General features: G+C 39.9%; 2 protein-coding genes across 2 annotated transcripts in view; both read left to right on the top strand.

The window, feature by feature from the left end:
* LOC110983860 (adhesion G protein-coupled receptor L4-like) overlaps positions 1-6,453 on the top strand; it is a 31,834-nt gene extending 25,381 nt beyond the window's left edge. Inside the window, exons 21-22 of the mRNA XM_087143031.1 lie at positions 1,270-1,395; positions 2,860-6,453. Coding sequence (XP_086999157.1) covers positions 1,270-1,395; positions 2,860-2,919 — 186 coding nt within the window. The 3' untranslated portion in view covers positions 2,920-6,453. The remainder of the gene's footprint in view (positions 1-1,269; positions 1,396-2,859) is intronic.
* A 1,167-nt stretch (positions 6,454-7,620) lies between these two features.
* On the top strand, positions 7,621-14,040 carry LOC110983871 (putative palmitoyltransferase ZDHHC24). The gene is made up of 2 exons (XM_022243500.2): positions 7,621-7,704; positions 10,861-14,040. Exons 1-2 carry the CDS (start codon positions 7,696-7,698, stop codon positions 11,761-11,763), a joined length of 912 nt encoding a protein of 303 aa, XP_022099192.2. The 5' UTR covers positions 7,621-7,695; the 3' UTR covers positions 11,764-14,040.
* Positions 14,041-15,372: the final 1,332 nt, after the last annotated feature.

Genomic DNA, 15,372 nt, shown 5'->3' on the forward strand with positions numbered 1-15,372 from the left:
AGTGGTGTAGTAAAACTAGCCCTCCCCGCGCTAACCCTATATACCTAGTGTGGACTTGTGAACAAAAGATGTCCACACGATGCAGGATAGGAAGACCCCTTTCTCTGAAAAAGAAGTTTAGAGGCATTTTAGGGTTGGGGGTCATCTGTCATAAAAAGAAGAGGAATCGTCAAGGAAACCTTGTACAAAAAGCCAGCTGAAATTGTGTTCCCAGTTCAAGAAAAACAAGTGTTTTTCACTGAGTTTTCATAACGGCACGAAGAGAAAGGAATGTCCACACTAGGTATGTACGATAAGTGTTTGTGGGGTTATCCAGGGAACATTTCATTTTCCCTAGGCAAATATATCACCTCTCCACAGATCCTGCTTGATTGAAGTGATAACTGATTAATTCGATCCAATACCTATAGAAACACATTAATTCGAATACCAAATTTGTTGAGCAATCACCAGCACTCTTTCAAACTACCACTTCACAAAATGTTTTAACCCAGTTCTGTAGTGCTAGCACTTCCGAATGCATGTGACGCGCCGATGAGTATGTATTGACGCAAAGTTTCAATGGTCATTCGTGCAGTTTTTGGTTGCTACGGTAAAGTTCTTATAGCCATGTATAACAAGATGGCTAAAATAGTGGATGCCACGTGACTAGCTCTCGGCCAATCAAAATAAAGAATCTGCGGGTGAGGTGTTATAACACCAGCTATCTATGCCTATCGGTAAATCCGACCCTGCCAATTGTACCTGCCCAGTAGTGAATCCTGAATTCTCCACCAAAATTGTGGCATATTCATGGTCATTGCTCCTGGTGCATAGACACTGATGACACCTGTTTATCTGCCCACCAGCATGGAATGGGGGGTGTATATCCCTGCTTGCTGTTGAGGCCAAGGGAGGATAGGTCATTTGATCACCCCTCCACACACTTTTCAGAGATGCAAAATATGAATTGCACATTTTGGGTCATCTATATACTGATCAACAACTAAAATTTACATGGTAATGAAATCATACTACATACAGCACAAAAACGTCTAAAGCACAGCTTTCATTTAAGGTGCGTAAGCACGCAGGTATTCAAAATGTGCGCCTGTTTCTAAAGAACAGCATCTGTCCAGATCCATTTGGCATCCAGTCCCTATACCCTGGAAACTTTCCTTGGTTATGTTACCCATTTATGATTTGGTCTCATTTTAACTCCTTATGCAGTCATGAAATACAAAGGCGTCAGGCATTACTGGTAAAATAAAACTGTTTTTCATTTTTCAGGGCTTCTGGTTGGTGATCGTGTGCTGTCTATTGAATGGGGAGGTGCGCCAAGCTTTTCACTTGACCATCAAGAAGATGGGTAAATTCTCGGGGACTGTGGATGCAATTTCCACAACAGGCAATGAGGTGAATTTAAAACCACCGGCCTTAACTGTCCGATGAGATTTGAACTTGGTCTCAGAAAATAGCAGCCAAGCACGAACATGTCACTCCTTGTCCAAGACTTTCAAAATGTTTATTGTAATTTAAAAGCCCACCAGCACCGATGCGTTATTCAACATATATCTCAGACTCTCAGATATTTCTGAATTGTGGTTCAGTAGGAAATTAAACTAGAGATTGGAGGGTTTTTTGTCGATGAGGCCACCCTATTATATTCTATGGTTCTCATCTCTGACCGACCCTATTTTTGGCTCCCGACCTCGAACAAAAGCTTTTTTTTCCTACCAACCCTGCAGATGATAGGATGTTGCTTATAAAAAAAAGTAGGTTGCGGTGACCTGTTCAAAAACACCACTGAAAATATGTATGTGCGATACAAGTTTTCCCAAACATCAATGCAGCGACAGTCAAAATGTATGGTGCAACATCACTACAAAACTGAGCAGTACCGTACCACACCCAGTGTACTAACATGTACGGAACACCACGGGAGAAACGGAAACATACATGTACATGTACCATGTACATACACACTGCACACACGAACACCGTACGAGTCTTGACACTGACTCCAATGAAGTATTGTTGTGTACCAATAAAATATTTCTTGGCATTTAGCTAGAGACAAAGCCACTCATGGTACTCAATAAAAACAAGTGACAAGTGAACATAGTGAGCTTCGCCTGGTTTATTCAGTCTTCTACAGGGTGTCCACATAAAAAGTATATACTGAGATAAAAAGTACTGTAATGGCAAATCTACTTAATCTATGGGAAAGAGAAATATATCTTTAGAAAGGCCAGAATGTGTTCTTTGCAATGGTATACAGCTTGTGATGTTGACACAGATGAGTGAAGCTAGACCGATAATAAGCATTATGACAAGTTTGATTAACAAGGCTTAACCATGCAAGGGTGCAGAATACCTAATGCCTTTGCTTTAAGAACTGTGACAAGTTGGGTATTTTGACACCATGCAATTTCTTTTTATAGGGCATTCTGCCCTATATCATTAGCGATATCATTCTCTGTCTCACATATAAAGTAGTTTTGCCATTGCAGTAATTCTTATCTTGGTATACTTTTTATGTGGACACCCTGTATGTGGCAGCAGCAAGAATTTTTTTGTAAGGAATTATAGTTTTTTCGATGGCATGACCCTCCCTCATGTAAAAAAAAAGATATGAGAACCATAGAATATAAACATGCTACCCTAATGAAGGTTATCAGGCCTGCATGGTCTAGCTATGTGAAGGACAGAGTTGGTAGTGCTCTGTAGACGTGATCTAGAAGACTCTGAGTGATACGAATACTTTAGAATTCTCAGGAACTTTTCATCTTTAAGAAGCCTGTTATTCTGTTCTCCTAAACTTCTGCTAAATAAATTGTCGAATGGTTGACACAATTTGTTTGCTCCACATCACAACAGGCCAGCAAACAGAGGGAGAAAGAGTCCAAGGGGAATACATGCCTGACAGATGTGGACTAATCTGGGACATGCAGCCGGCTTGCTGATTGTTATACCTTCTTCGGTTTTTCTTCAGTTGGTAATAACATGTACCATGTAGTGTTCACTGCAACAGACTTGCTAGACTTATTAAAGTAACAAGCTTCATGTTGGCTAGAGATGATTTCAACTGGCCTGAACACAATACAGAGAGAAATTGTAGCTGCGAAGGTCAAGCACAAGTCTGAAAAACTCTAAACTCTTTTAAATGAAAACGAGTGAAAAATGCACTCTCAAAAAGATTAAGTTCCTTATTTAAACAACTTTAAAAGAGTGAAAACCACTCTTAAAGAGTGGCATTTGTGCTCTGCCAAGGAACTATATAGACCGGGCTTGAAAAATAATTTTCCTCAACATGGCTCCCATTTTTAGAGTGTTTTTTTCTTTCAAAGTGGTTTTTATGAGGCACCTTACTCTTATTGAGAATGTTTTTCAACATTTTTGCCTTTTTGAGAGAAAGAGAAAGCAAATGAATGTACATATAAGTATGATAGTTACAATTGCGAATGTATGTTATTTCAGAAGAGTGGTGTATCCAGCAGGTGGGGCAGGGGAGCTCTGACAGAAATATTTGCAGATTTTCTTTTACAAAGAATTAGTGAGTTATCAAATATTAGCACCAAATCCTTAAGAAAACAACACCAGCAAATAAAAGCAAGGATGTCGGTACTATGAGTAAGGCTTTTGATTTTTTTCTTCACATGTTGAATGCCCCCGACACCAAGAGCTGGATAAGCCGCTGTTTCAGAATGAAATGAAGTTTTTTCCTGTATCTGAATGGAAGAGGGGTAAGGTTAATCCTCTGGCATAGACTTCATTCAGCTGAGCTAATGTATAGGTAAAACGTCAACAGGGTTCTGTGCATTTCTTGTGTTTATTTCTGATTTTATCAGGTAGATGCTTTCGTTTAAGTGACTAGATGTTAAACTTAAAACCAACAGAGTATCAGTGCATCTGGATCACTCTTGCTTACAAAGAAGGGTATAAATGCATTTCAGATACAGCAGTGTTGCACCTAGAAAATATTGTAGAATGAGAGTGGTTCATTATTAATCAGATATAAAGATTACTAGCATCATGGCATTTTTCATGCATGTAACAGTTTGTAATTTTTGTGAAGATGTGCCTTTTAAATTAGATTATCACTGTGCTTTTGCTAATTACTTTCAGCTTCCTGATTGAAAGCATGATATTTTGGGTCACTTTGAAAAGTCTGAGGAAATGACAAAAATCAAAATGATTTATTTCAGCCTGATTTTGGAATGATTCGTCAAAGATTATGAATTTATATACTCATGAGTAATGTGTAATGGATTAGTGACTCCCATTCAAGAACTAATTTGGCAACAGGCCCGTTTTAGGCTTGTTGTTTTCCAACCTGTGTCGCAGTATTTAACATATTTTACTTATATACTTATTTCATTACATAAGCTTATCAAAGTATTAGCGGATTGGTTTGCATGACATATTTAGTTGTAAAACAGTCTTTTCAGCTCCAACCACAACGACAACATTTAAGTACTCTTTTATTTCATTTTTCACGAACTCTACATGGAAATTGTAAACATGTTTTTATTTCTACAGCAGATTGAAACCAGCTGCCCAGAATCATTTTTCCACTTGAGTCACCTTTATAGAATTTTAACTTCCTGCGCATAATATGCCTGGACAAACGAATATGATGCCCATAATAGGATTTCACAACTTCAGCGTACACGAATATTCTCAAAATCGTGGGCTGTGATACAGGACGCAAATGAAATTAAATTTAGCAAGATATATTAACAACTCTGAAGTCATTAACTAAAAGCATGCCCAAGTATATATTGAAGAGATACAATTTCATAAAACACAATTGGACATGAATGCAATCCGAGGAACCACCCTTGCTACTCAGTGATGACATTACCTGCTTGTGTTTAATATACACTGTGATTTATTGCATGAAGCAAGGTTTGTGTTACACTCTTTCAAACTTTAATTTGTTATTCATATTTTTCATTTATTTACTTTTTAATTGGGTGTGGGAGGGGGGAGAGAGAGAGAGAGAGAGAGAGAGAGAGAGAGAGAGAGAGTGTCTGAAAGCAAGAAGTCTTTAGCTCTCCTTGAAGCTTAGCTTTCCCTGGGAGTCGCAAAGCAGTGCTGGTCAGCAATATTATGAAACTTGCAGAATTCAAAGCTAAAGCAGTGTTGTATGTTTTGGGAAACATGGAGAGGTACAGCAGATATGAATGCTTGTGTCTCTCTCCAACTGTAGTTCGTTTTTAAAGGAACCAGGAAATAGAAATTATTTTTTATAATCACTAAAAACTCTTGGAAGTGCATCTTTAGGTTTCAATCAACCTAATTTAAAATTTTTGTTTTGTAATTTCAACCCATATTTTGATGGTTTTTATTTTTTTGCTAATGAATTGTTGCATATTCATGAGTAGAACTATGATGTTCTCCAAGGCACTGATTTGTGCACAGACAATTTCTAGGTTTTTTAACCACTGCTATGGCATAAATCATTTTTCTTTGGCAATTTATTGCTGTGTAAGTATATGACAATAATCCAGTAAAACTCCTTTTCACAGAAATGTTCCTCGATAGCAAATTTGGGGTTCACAATTTGAACATGAAAACATGCAACCTTAACCACGTCTTCCTGGATTTACATCAAAGCAAAAGCACCCTCAGTTGTCCAGAAATGCTTGGTCAATTTTTAATGTTTGAACAAGTGCACCGTTCAGTTTACATAACGCAAAAAAGGTGTCCAACAGTCTTCATACATGGAAGAAGAGTACAGAGATACACAAAAAGTGATTCTATGAAAAATTCATTTCTTGGATTCTTCAAGGAGTTATCCCCGGTACATTGATTTTCGTTCATTTACATATCTTTGTTTCTTCAATAACTTCATTTGTGGACTACTATGGATTTTTTTCTGGAAAAAAATAGCATTTGGAGAAATAGGCTGCCTTGGCGTTCTCTTCAGGTAAATAAATGTTCCAGGCATTTTGTTATCATTCACCTACTATCGATATGTTATTCTTTGTTGCAAAGAATACTTGGATCACACAAGTATATGGCACGGCACCTTTTGATCAACACTTTAATATAATTTGTTAACATGCAAGTGTTGTTACGTACGTGATATTATTCATTGTGGTAAAGTAACCTATCCGCCTTATTGTCAACCGCATTGAAGATTTAGGTGATTGTGTTTGGACATGTAGGCCTACTGAAAAAATAGGAAGTGTTCACAACTTGAATTGATGTACATGTATTTGAAGTGATAACTGTTAGTCAAAATAGATGTAAAGAAATATTTATTCAACGAATATTTAAGTTACACAATATTTAAATATACGTAGAAATATTTACAATGAAAGAGATCTCTTTGTAATACTTACGTGGAAAAAATCGTGAATTTGAGCACGTTTTCGATATTTAATTTGCACAAATATGAATATACAATGATGTGCTTTATTTAAACTAATAAAAGTCATCTGACATGTAAGATGTTAAAAAGTACTATTTATACACAGTGTCATTCAGTCAGAGCTGTTTTTCAAGGGGCCGTGTTAAAAATCTTAAAACAAAAAAGTACATTAATATAATTATAATATAAAAAGAGAGTATATTACTACAGAACTGATAAAACCCACTAAAATTTGGAAGAAAAGATAAAGAATACAAGTTCGACTACTTAAAACAAAAACACATTCGAAAAATGGCTAAACAGAATTTTACGGCTGGAATTCTTCAACTGTCTGTAGATTGGTGGGAATTTGCCTGTAACCAGCAAGAAATGAGACTGCAGGGTACCCCTCCCCCAATGAGCAATCCCTATACACATTCCAGACTATTGTTACTTAACACATCCCCCAAGATTTCTGAAAGGAATTCCCCCGATTCCTGCGAAACAATGACCAACACAAAGCAGGGGGGGGGGTTCTCTCCAGCCTATGGTGGTCGCTTTAATCCGCTTAAAAATTTTCGCAACTTTGTGTGTCAAGACAACACGTATCCATTTTTGGGGTCCCAGTACTTTCTTTGTTTTTCTTTATTTTTGGAAGAGAAAAGAAAATTAATTTAAAATCTAAAAAACAAACAAAAAAAGAAACTCATATCTCTATCAATATTCGTCCAATACCATGGCATTCCTCCATGCTCCACGGTAAAAATCATTTTGAAGAATTTTTCAAGCTCTTTCAAGAGAGACCTACATGTAGCTGCATTTGATTAACATGGTTAAAAGTTCATTACACGTACGTAGGCCTACCTGTGAAGTGTGGAACAATAATACCCATTGTACTACTTACTTACTCCATATCAATGTCATCATGTAGGTGTGCCAGCGATTCCTCAAAGACTAATTTCTTGATGATAGGCCCACATGAAGTCGCGAAAATCGCACAATATAACCATCGAGGTAGAATCACACGGTATAACTTACGCGTGCATGGGTGGGTGCGTGTGTGCACACACGTGCCATCGAACTTGTCTGCAGGTTCGTCCAGAGACGGTACGGTCCGCAAATGGGTTTTCGATGCAGCGTGAGTGTAGCGTAGTGACGTCATGCACACTTTGACGGTTGTGTCATGCAAAGCGCCACCAAGAAAGATTCTGATCAGCAACAGTCTGGCTCTCACGGGGCGTGGAAATTACACTTCACATTACACATGGGGAGACCAGGTTTACGTCAAATACACGTGCGTTGGGGTTCGGGTATGCACGCTGCGCTGAAGAACTCAGACTGGCTCAGTGAACTCCATGGTGAAGGTAAGAATGTAAAGTTCCCTTCCTGTCCACGTGCTAGATCACAAGATTTCCTATACTGTTCCTCTTCTAAAAAGCTACACATCTAGGTTTGGCAGTGCTAAGTACATTCTGGGCCCCGTTCCTATGTGTACAAGCAGATGGCTGGGGTCTCTCGGTCATCTGCCGCGCCTCCCATGATCAGCCTGACAGTGACATTGTCAATGTCATTGCCTGATCAGCCAACTCCTGTGTCTGTAGTCTGTCTGGACCCGTAAACAAACAGCGCCTGACCTTTAATAAGTATATTCTTTTCACCGTATCAAGTCAAAATGGACCCATTGGCTACAAAGGCCGTGGCCAAAACAGGCTTCGGGAAGAGTTCCGTATACGGACGCCAGTAAGTATTCCCAACGGCAACAGTCATGATAGTGGCCTCGTATTAGCCACTAGAAGGCAAAAACATGTCCAGAAAAGCTCAATTTAGGAGGGAAAATGCCAAGTTGTTTACTGAGAAAATAGAACTTTTCAGACCATTCTCATAGGGTTTGTGCACGGGGTGTCAATTGGCCTCTGTGTATGAAACTCTTTCAGAGGCTTCCAAAGCCACGGCTAGGTCAGTTGTCTGCAAGTCACCACATATTTCTAATGGCATGAATTCTTGTGGTTGATGTGACGTCACTATGGACTTTTAACACATGGCAAAGGGGCAAATTTACCCTTCGTGCTATTCAATAATGTACAGAAGTTCCCGGATGTCCAACCGCGAGAATGGAGTGAGACCTGCCGGTAAGGTTAGACCTACTTACAGAGCTCCAAGTCTCTACTCCGTTTGACTTGCAGCCTTACAACTTTTTATAGGTTAGTAGCGCTATGGGTTTTCGAATGCAGCCCAGTTATGTCAAATGGGGGAACATGTTCGTTAATGTTTAAAAGAATTCCACTTTTCCAACAAATTCTCTCCAAAATGCCATCTGCATGTACATGTATGATGCATACATGTATCTCTTTAAATCTAATGGTGTAAGGTTTGAAGACCAGGTGACTGACTATTTCTTGAAAAAAAATTGGAGCTTTACTCACTACCTTCTTATTATCCTAATGAAAATGATCCATTCTCATAAGCCTCTGATGTGTTACATCCATCCTGTGGTTTGACACTGGCATCGAGATGCAGCTCAACCAATCACAAAATGCAGCTATCATAATACATGTACTGCAGACAGTGAAGCAAAGTGATCATCACTTTTAAATCTAAGTTGGATCTGGTGTGAGCCTCAACCAGAAGCACCCCCTCATCGGTCGACAAGAGCTGCATTGGTCGGGAGTATTCATTTTGTTGGTAGCGATGCGACTGCAACGCTTGTATTGCTTAGTCGTTCATGAACCAGCGATGCGTAGTTTGTACCAAAGGAGCCTCCATTGCTAAAGAAATAGTGCCCTCTCTTAGTCCAGCTCGAGGCCGATTGTACGTGTCCATCTGTTTGACAAGAGTGACTAGTCAGAAGTCGTTTGGCATGACTTTAGAGAATGTGTAAAAATATAGACAAGGTTTCAGATGTGTATGTGTTTTTCTCACACAGTAAAGTTAACATTCAAGGAATGCTAGATTTTTTTTACATTACATGTTTTATTCACCTCTAATGATGGGACCCACGAGTGCATTATTGAGAGCCCCTCATTTTCGGAGTGGAGTACTCCTGTATGCACAGTGAATAGTATCTGGCAGACTTGTTTCTCAAGTTCTACTGCGACGGACCGTCCGGTCGCACATTGGAAGAGTGGGAGTGGTACTCTGACGTAACAAACTAATTAACCATATAACCCCGAGATGTGTGAAAAACCGTATGAAAGTTAATGACATATCCCCACACTTAAAACAACCAGGAGGAGTTCTTGCAATTCTCAACGGTCTTTGAGATATATCGGAATTAAAAAAAAATTACCAGCTTTAAGTTTCTGCTAATTTTTGGCGACCTAGGGGATCTTCTGCTGAAGCTCGCCATCCTCCCAAAATACCCTAAAATATAAAATGCCCTATTGCCATTAATTAACAGATGTAGATGCCTCCACTTGATTTGACAAAAGAGCGCTTGGGGGATTCAGTCTGCGACTTAGATTAGGCTACCACCGGTTGTCTCCAACATGCGTTTCCGCCCAATCATCGTCCATTCTTCACTGGCGTATTGTATTGATATTTTCTTTCGTTTGTTTGGGGTGGGCGTGCTCCCTACGCCCTCTGCTGGATCTGCCCAGTTGGGCAAACCAAATTTCACAGGAATACGGGTCACTGTCCTGCTCGCAGCTTTAATCCTTCAACGGTACAGACCCTCAATTTGTTGAACCATGACTCCGCCCCCGAATAGCAAAAAGAGCTTGTGATACGGAAATTGGGACGTGGTTGGTGCAGGCCAGTTTGTTCTCGTTTACTGGTAAGAAACCGAGAACATCTGTATACAGGTTTCTGTGGATCTGTATCCTGAGACATTGGTCACCGGTATGAATGGCATAGTTAAAACTACTTCCATGGATGGACCCAATGGAAGAACAAAACCAGTAATCCTATAGCATACTTGTGCACATACTTTTTGTTGTTTGTTGCAATGCACTTATGTATACAGTCGAACACTGAAAACAGAGCATTGTTAAAACCATGTCACTTTTATAACAAGAACAGATTTAGGGCAAAAAACTTGGTTTTTCTTGGTTTCCATTACCGATGATAAAAGGTACATGTTAGGAAAGCGTAATCTTAAAAGTCCCGAGAACCTTGTCATTACAAGTGTTCCACTGTAATTAAAATTTTGTTCAAGCTAAACAACGCGCCATAATTTCATATTTTGCATTGACCTCTTGAAATACAGCAGCTGTACAAAATGTGTCTTTTTTGGGCGGGAACATTCGAAAAAAGTTATTGAAATTCAATCTGCCAAAATCGTGGCGCTGAGTGTTTATACAGGAAGAAATATACACTAGTTTATGTATTCGAAGTTGGAACGACATTCGAGCCATGATATATCCACTTACTGAGTCCGGTAAAAAAAAATTGAAAGGGCATACATCGGGGAAATCGCACACTTCCCAGTGAGATGAAATAAGTGATGTTGGCTTAGAGGCATTAAAATCTAGACTGAGGTTATACCGTGGCGGCACTTAACTGTACGTTTTGTTTAATTTCAGCATCTAATTGGCGAATCTCCATACAGACGAATCTTTAACGCAATGATCCCGTCATTCAGTTGGAGGCGCGCAGTACCTCGAACCGCTGTGGATAGATTCTCAGTGCTCGTCTCTACATGCGAAATCTTGGTGGAGGGCCTTGAACTGTCCATCGTGCTACCGCGTGTATACGCGGAAAGCGCTCTTTCCTACTGGTTTTGTGCGATTCTGGGGCTGTTCTTGTTCGTCAACCTTCTTGGCAATTTTATCATGGCCATGGGTGTGGAGAACTCTTCCCGGAGCGTGGTTTTGCCGGCCGTTCTGAAGCCTGGTTGGAGCTACTGCCACAGCTGTCAAACCAACTCCCCTCCCCGCGCCTTCCACTGCAGCGAATGTGGGAAATGCGTCCTGAAGCGCGATCACCACTGCATCTTCATGGGCTGTTGCATAGGTCACGCCAATCAGCGTTATTACCTAATGTGCATCATGTACATCGGCCTCCTGACAGTCTACGCAAGTTACATCAGCGCTGACTTGGCCGTGCAGTGCATTGGCGAGAACATGAACCTGACGACTTTGATCGCATCCTTCACGCCAGTGCTTGCCTGGATGTACGGCCTCGTCCAGCCCGTGTCCTTCTTCATCGCTTTCCAGAGCGGCACGTGCCTCTATTGCTTCTTCATTTTTACCGCGCTCTTTCTGTACCACGCGCTGATCGTGTTGCGGGGTCAGACAACGCACGAGTTTCGGCGCCTCGGCGACCGTTCGTACGACCAGGGCTGGTTGCGGAACATCCGTGGGGTACTGGGCACTCGCTGGTATTTCGTCTGGGTCTTCCCCCTGGTCACTTCGCCCCTTCCTGGCGATGGTGTTCATTTTGTGGAATCCGGGTCTCCCAGTCTGGAGGAAGTCAAGGACTTGTGATACACGCCTAAAATGCCATGCGTCGGCGAATATTACCTGAGACAGTGAAGGGAGGGTTTCAGAATAAGTTTTGCATTTTGAAAACTCTAAGTAGAACAGTACAGTATTGAACGTCGAATTGGAATGGACAGCTTTTTTCCAGTTTTGAATGGTTTCAAAAAGGGTTAAAATGATTGATATGTGACGGTGATTGACCGAGTTTCTTTGAATTGTTGAGCCACGAAAAGTTCATTTACTTCCTTTTTTACCGGAGGGCTGCTGCTGTATTGTCATTTTTTTTCAAATAGAAGTTTGAATCATTGGGTGCATGTGGAGTATTGGTACAATTCGGGTACATTCGGGGACGAAATAACAGTCGTCACCAGTTTCATGGAAGGGACAGACCTGCGGATTTCGAAGTTATATAAAAACATTTTCCATATTATCACCAGAGAAGTTTCTCATAACAGTAAAATCTACTACTTTGCAAGAACTTAATGTAGTAAGGAAACATTCACGTGATTCTACGACAGTTCGAATTTTCCGTAAACCCAGTAATTAGAATGAACACAGTGGTTCCTTAGCCAACATAAATTAGTAAAAACGCTCTTTCCTTCGTGAAAACGAAGATATACGCTTTTTACAAAGGGAGGAGGCACGCACGTTTTAATACGCACGCACCAGTGAGAATGCAGCAGAGGTACCTATACGCAACGCTTGGCGCAAGTGTTGACGCGCATATAGCAAGGCGGCTAAATACCGTTCAGGGCCGTCTATAAAGGACGTACGCACGGGGGGAGGGTGCCGTTGCGTACGCAGTGCGCACAGGGAGGTTGGTCTGAAAAGTCAGAATTTCGTGCGTACGTACATGTACGTTATGGACAGCCCCTTATCAAAATGCCTGTCCCTGACATGTAATTTAGAAATTGGTAATGTTTTGCCGATGGAAGCATGACGGAATGGTTAAGCACGATGTTTCAAAGGAAACGTGTATTAGAGGGAGACCCAAGTTCGCGTTTTGACAATAGGCGGCGCTCTTTACGGCCGCACAAGTATTCCTATCAAGTTGGCATGCACTCAAGTCGAGGGCACTTCAGAAAACCAGGGCGCTCGAGTTTAAATTTAAAAAGGGAACTTTCTTAAGGGGGGAGAACACTTGTTTACAAAATATTTGGGATTACCGAATGCTACGCTTAACAATAGCGCTGACAGTTTTTAAAAGTGTCGGGAAGTAAGAATGAAGAGCGGAATACACTAAAAACATTCCAGCAAAACGTGTCTATAAGTTATATTGCCATTTACCAAGTTTTCCAGTAACTGTACTATTGTTTACAGTTTCATTTGAAATTTGAAAAAACAAGAAAGAAGGAAATTGCGAAAATGATGAATACATTTTTCTTCTCAAACAATTTTAAATGGGTAAAACTGCATGTACACCGTCATGGCGTTATTCTCCGATAAATTACAAGAAATATTTTATGTATAGACCAAAATGTTAACGTGAAAATAAATTTACTTATTAATCATGCTGAAATGAGTGAACTGAAACTTTAAATGAAACAGAACTACAAGTAAGCAGTTAAACTGTGCCGAAACACTGAAAGCATTTATAAAAATTGTTACTTTGGAATGTAAGCACATTGGAATTTGTATTTACATGTATATGCAGCTAGGTCAGATTTATATTTTTCCGTTGGTATTTGTTAGCTCATAGTACATTATAATTTTCTACGCATTTTTACCGTTTAAATCTTTTGGTGACAGCATGGTTGCGTTGTCTAAAACAAAACTTCACATGTGACTCGAGCAGAGACTAAAGTTACCCCGGCAATTAATTTATTTTCAGCAACACACTTTGAAATTCATGTCGACGTTCATAATCATGTGAAATTCAGTAAACTGAATTACCTGCTTTTCGATTTGTTCCATCATCTTATTAAGTGTCGTTTTTGCGCACCCATGAGTCCACAAGAAGTCCAGCTCGAGGCCCATTGCACATGTCCTGCTGTTTGGCAAGAGTGACCATGCAAGAGTCTTTTGGCATGACTTTCGAGAGAATGTGTAAATATATAGATAAGGTTTCAGATGTTTCTTTTTATACAGTGGAGTTAACATTCATGGGTGTTGGACTATTTTCCATATACATTACATGTACATGTTTTATTCACCTTAACTGTTGGGACCCACACAAGTGCATTATTGAGAGCCCCTAGTTTTTCGGAGTGGACAACACCCGCATGTAACTCTTGAAAGGCCCAATAAATGAATTGAAACTTTTCTATTTCTTCCATCATCTGATTGAGTTTCGGGTTTTGGACCCATGAGTTCTTTTGGGGCATTCATGTTCGTCAAAGGAGACATGAAATATGACATTCATGACTCAGGAAAGCTTTCATGCAATGTATTTCCACCTCCTTTGAATCCGCAAAAGGAGAAACTTGACGTGAAAGATTTCCATATTCATGAATCGGAGCGTAGTTTTACGCAAGGCAGAACAGTAGTGGCTCATAGCTTTGTGTACGAATGTAATCCACACTTTTTTGCAGTTTTTAGGAGTAAGCTCTACTTGTTCATGTGAGAAAGACGAGATTATTTTCAGCCTTTTGGCTATACCTCTTGAACTACAAGATTTATCCTCACGCCGTGGTCGGGACAAACCTACACAGAAGACACTTTATGTTATTTTATATGACGCATTGGTAAGCGAACACCTTTTTTAATCTGACGAGGTTAACCCCCTTTCGGCAATGGAGTGATTATGCCATTTTCTTGGCCACTGAAAGTTGGCTGAGGTCATCCTCCCAAAAATAACTAAACCCGTCCGAACTTGGATACTTTCCGTGTCGGCTTCTAGTATTGAAAGAGTTTAGTATTTCACCATAGCCCAGAAGCCCCTAAATAATGAATAAGTCCTTAATTACAAACTCTGCGTGCGCAAATGAACTTTTGCAAAGGTCGTTTGTACGCAAAACGAATGTATGTGTCGCGAATGGGTTGCTGTTGATACGCGTGTACGACGATCGTTTAAGAAATTGCTGAAATAAGGAAGATGCTGAAGACGAAATAAGGAAGAATCAAGAACAGAAAGAACATTCTGGTAACCTACAATCCCGTAAAGTCATTTCAAAAATAATATTGAATAGTGTCCCAAAATAGTTGATAGTACATTTCTATAACATTTACGGAAAGGAAATTGGTAAGATTTTCTTATACAAATGTCACTAATTTTCCCCTGCGTCGCGATATTAGCCCTTAGAAAGCAATAATATGTCCCATAAAGTCAAATTAAGCTGTGAGAAAATCGAAGCATTTTCTTAGAAAACAGAATTTTTCAGACCAGCCTCACATAGGCCTAGTTTGTGCACAGGGTGCCAAGTGACATTTGTGTATGGAACTCACTCCAGGAAATCTTTACGGAAAAGCAGTATTTTTAAAGATATAATGAAACTTAAAATGGAAAAAAACTGAAATTTTAAATATGTACGAGTTTAAACTACATGTATCTGGTAATTTCATACAAATCAAGGCTGATGAAGTGTCGATTAATCCATGTACAGCATGTGGAATGTATTGTTGTTCCTTAAAAACTCATTCAATCGGGCCACGGTCCACAGACAAATTTGAAAAATC

Source organism: Acanthaster planci, linkage group LG11 (genome assembly GCF_054643075.1).
Source record: "Acanthaster planci isolate LZ-2023a linkage group LG11, COTS_SCS, whole genome shotgun sequence".
NCBI lineage: Eukaryota > Metazoa > Echinodermata > Asteroidea > Valvatida > Acanthasteridae > Acanthaster > Acanthaster planci.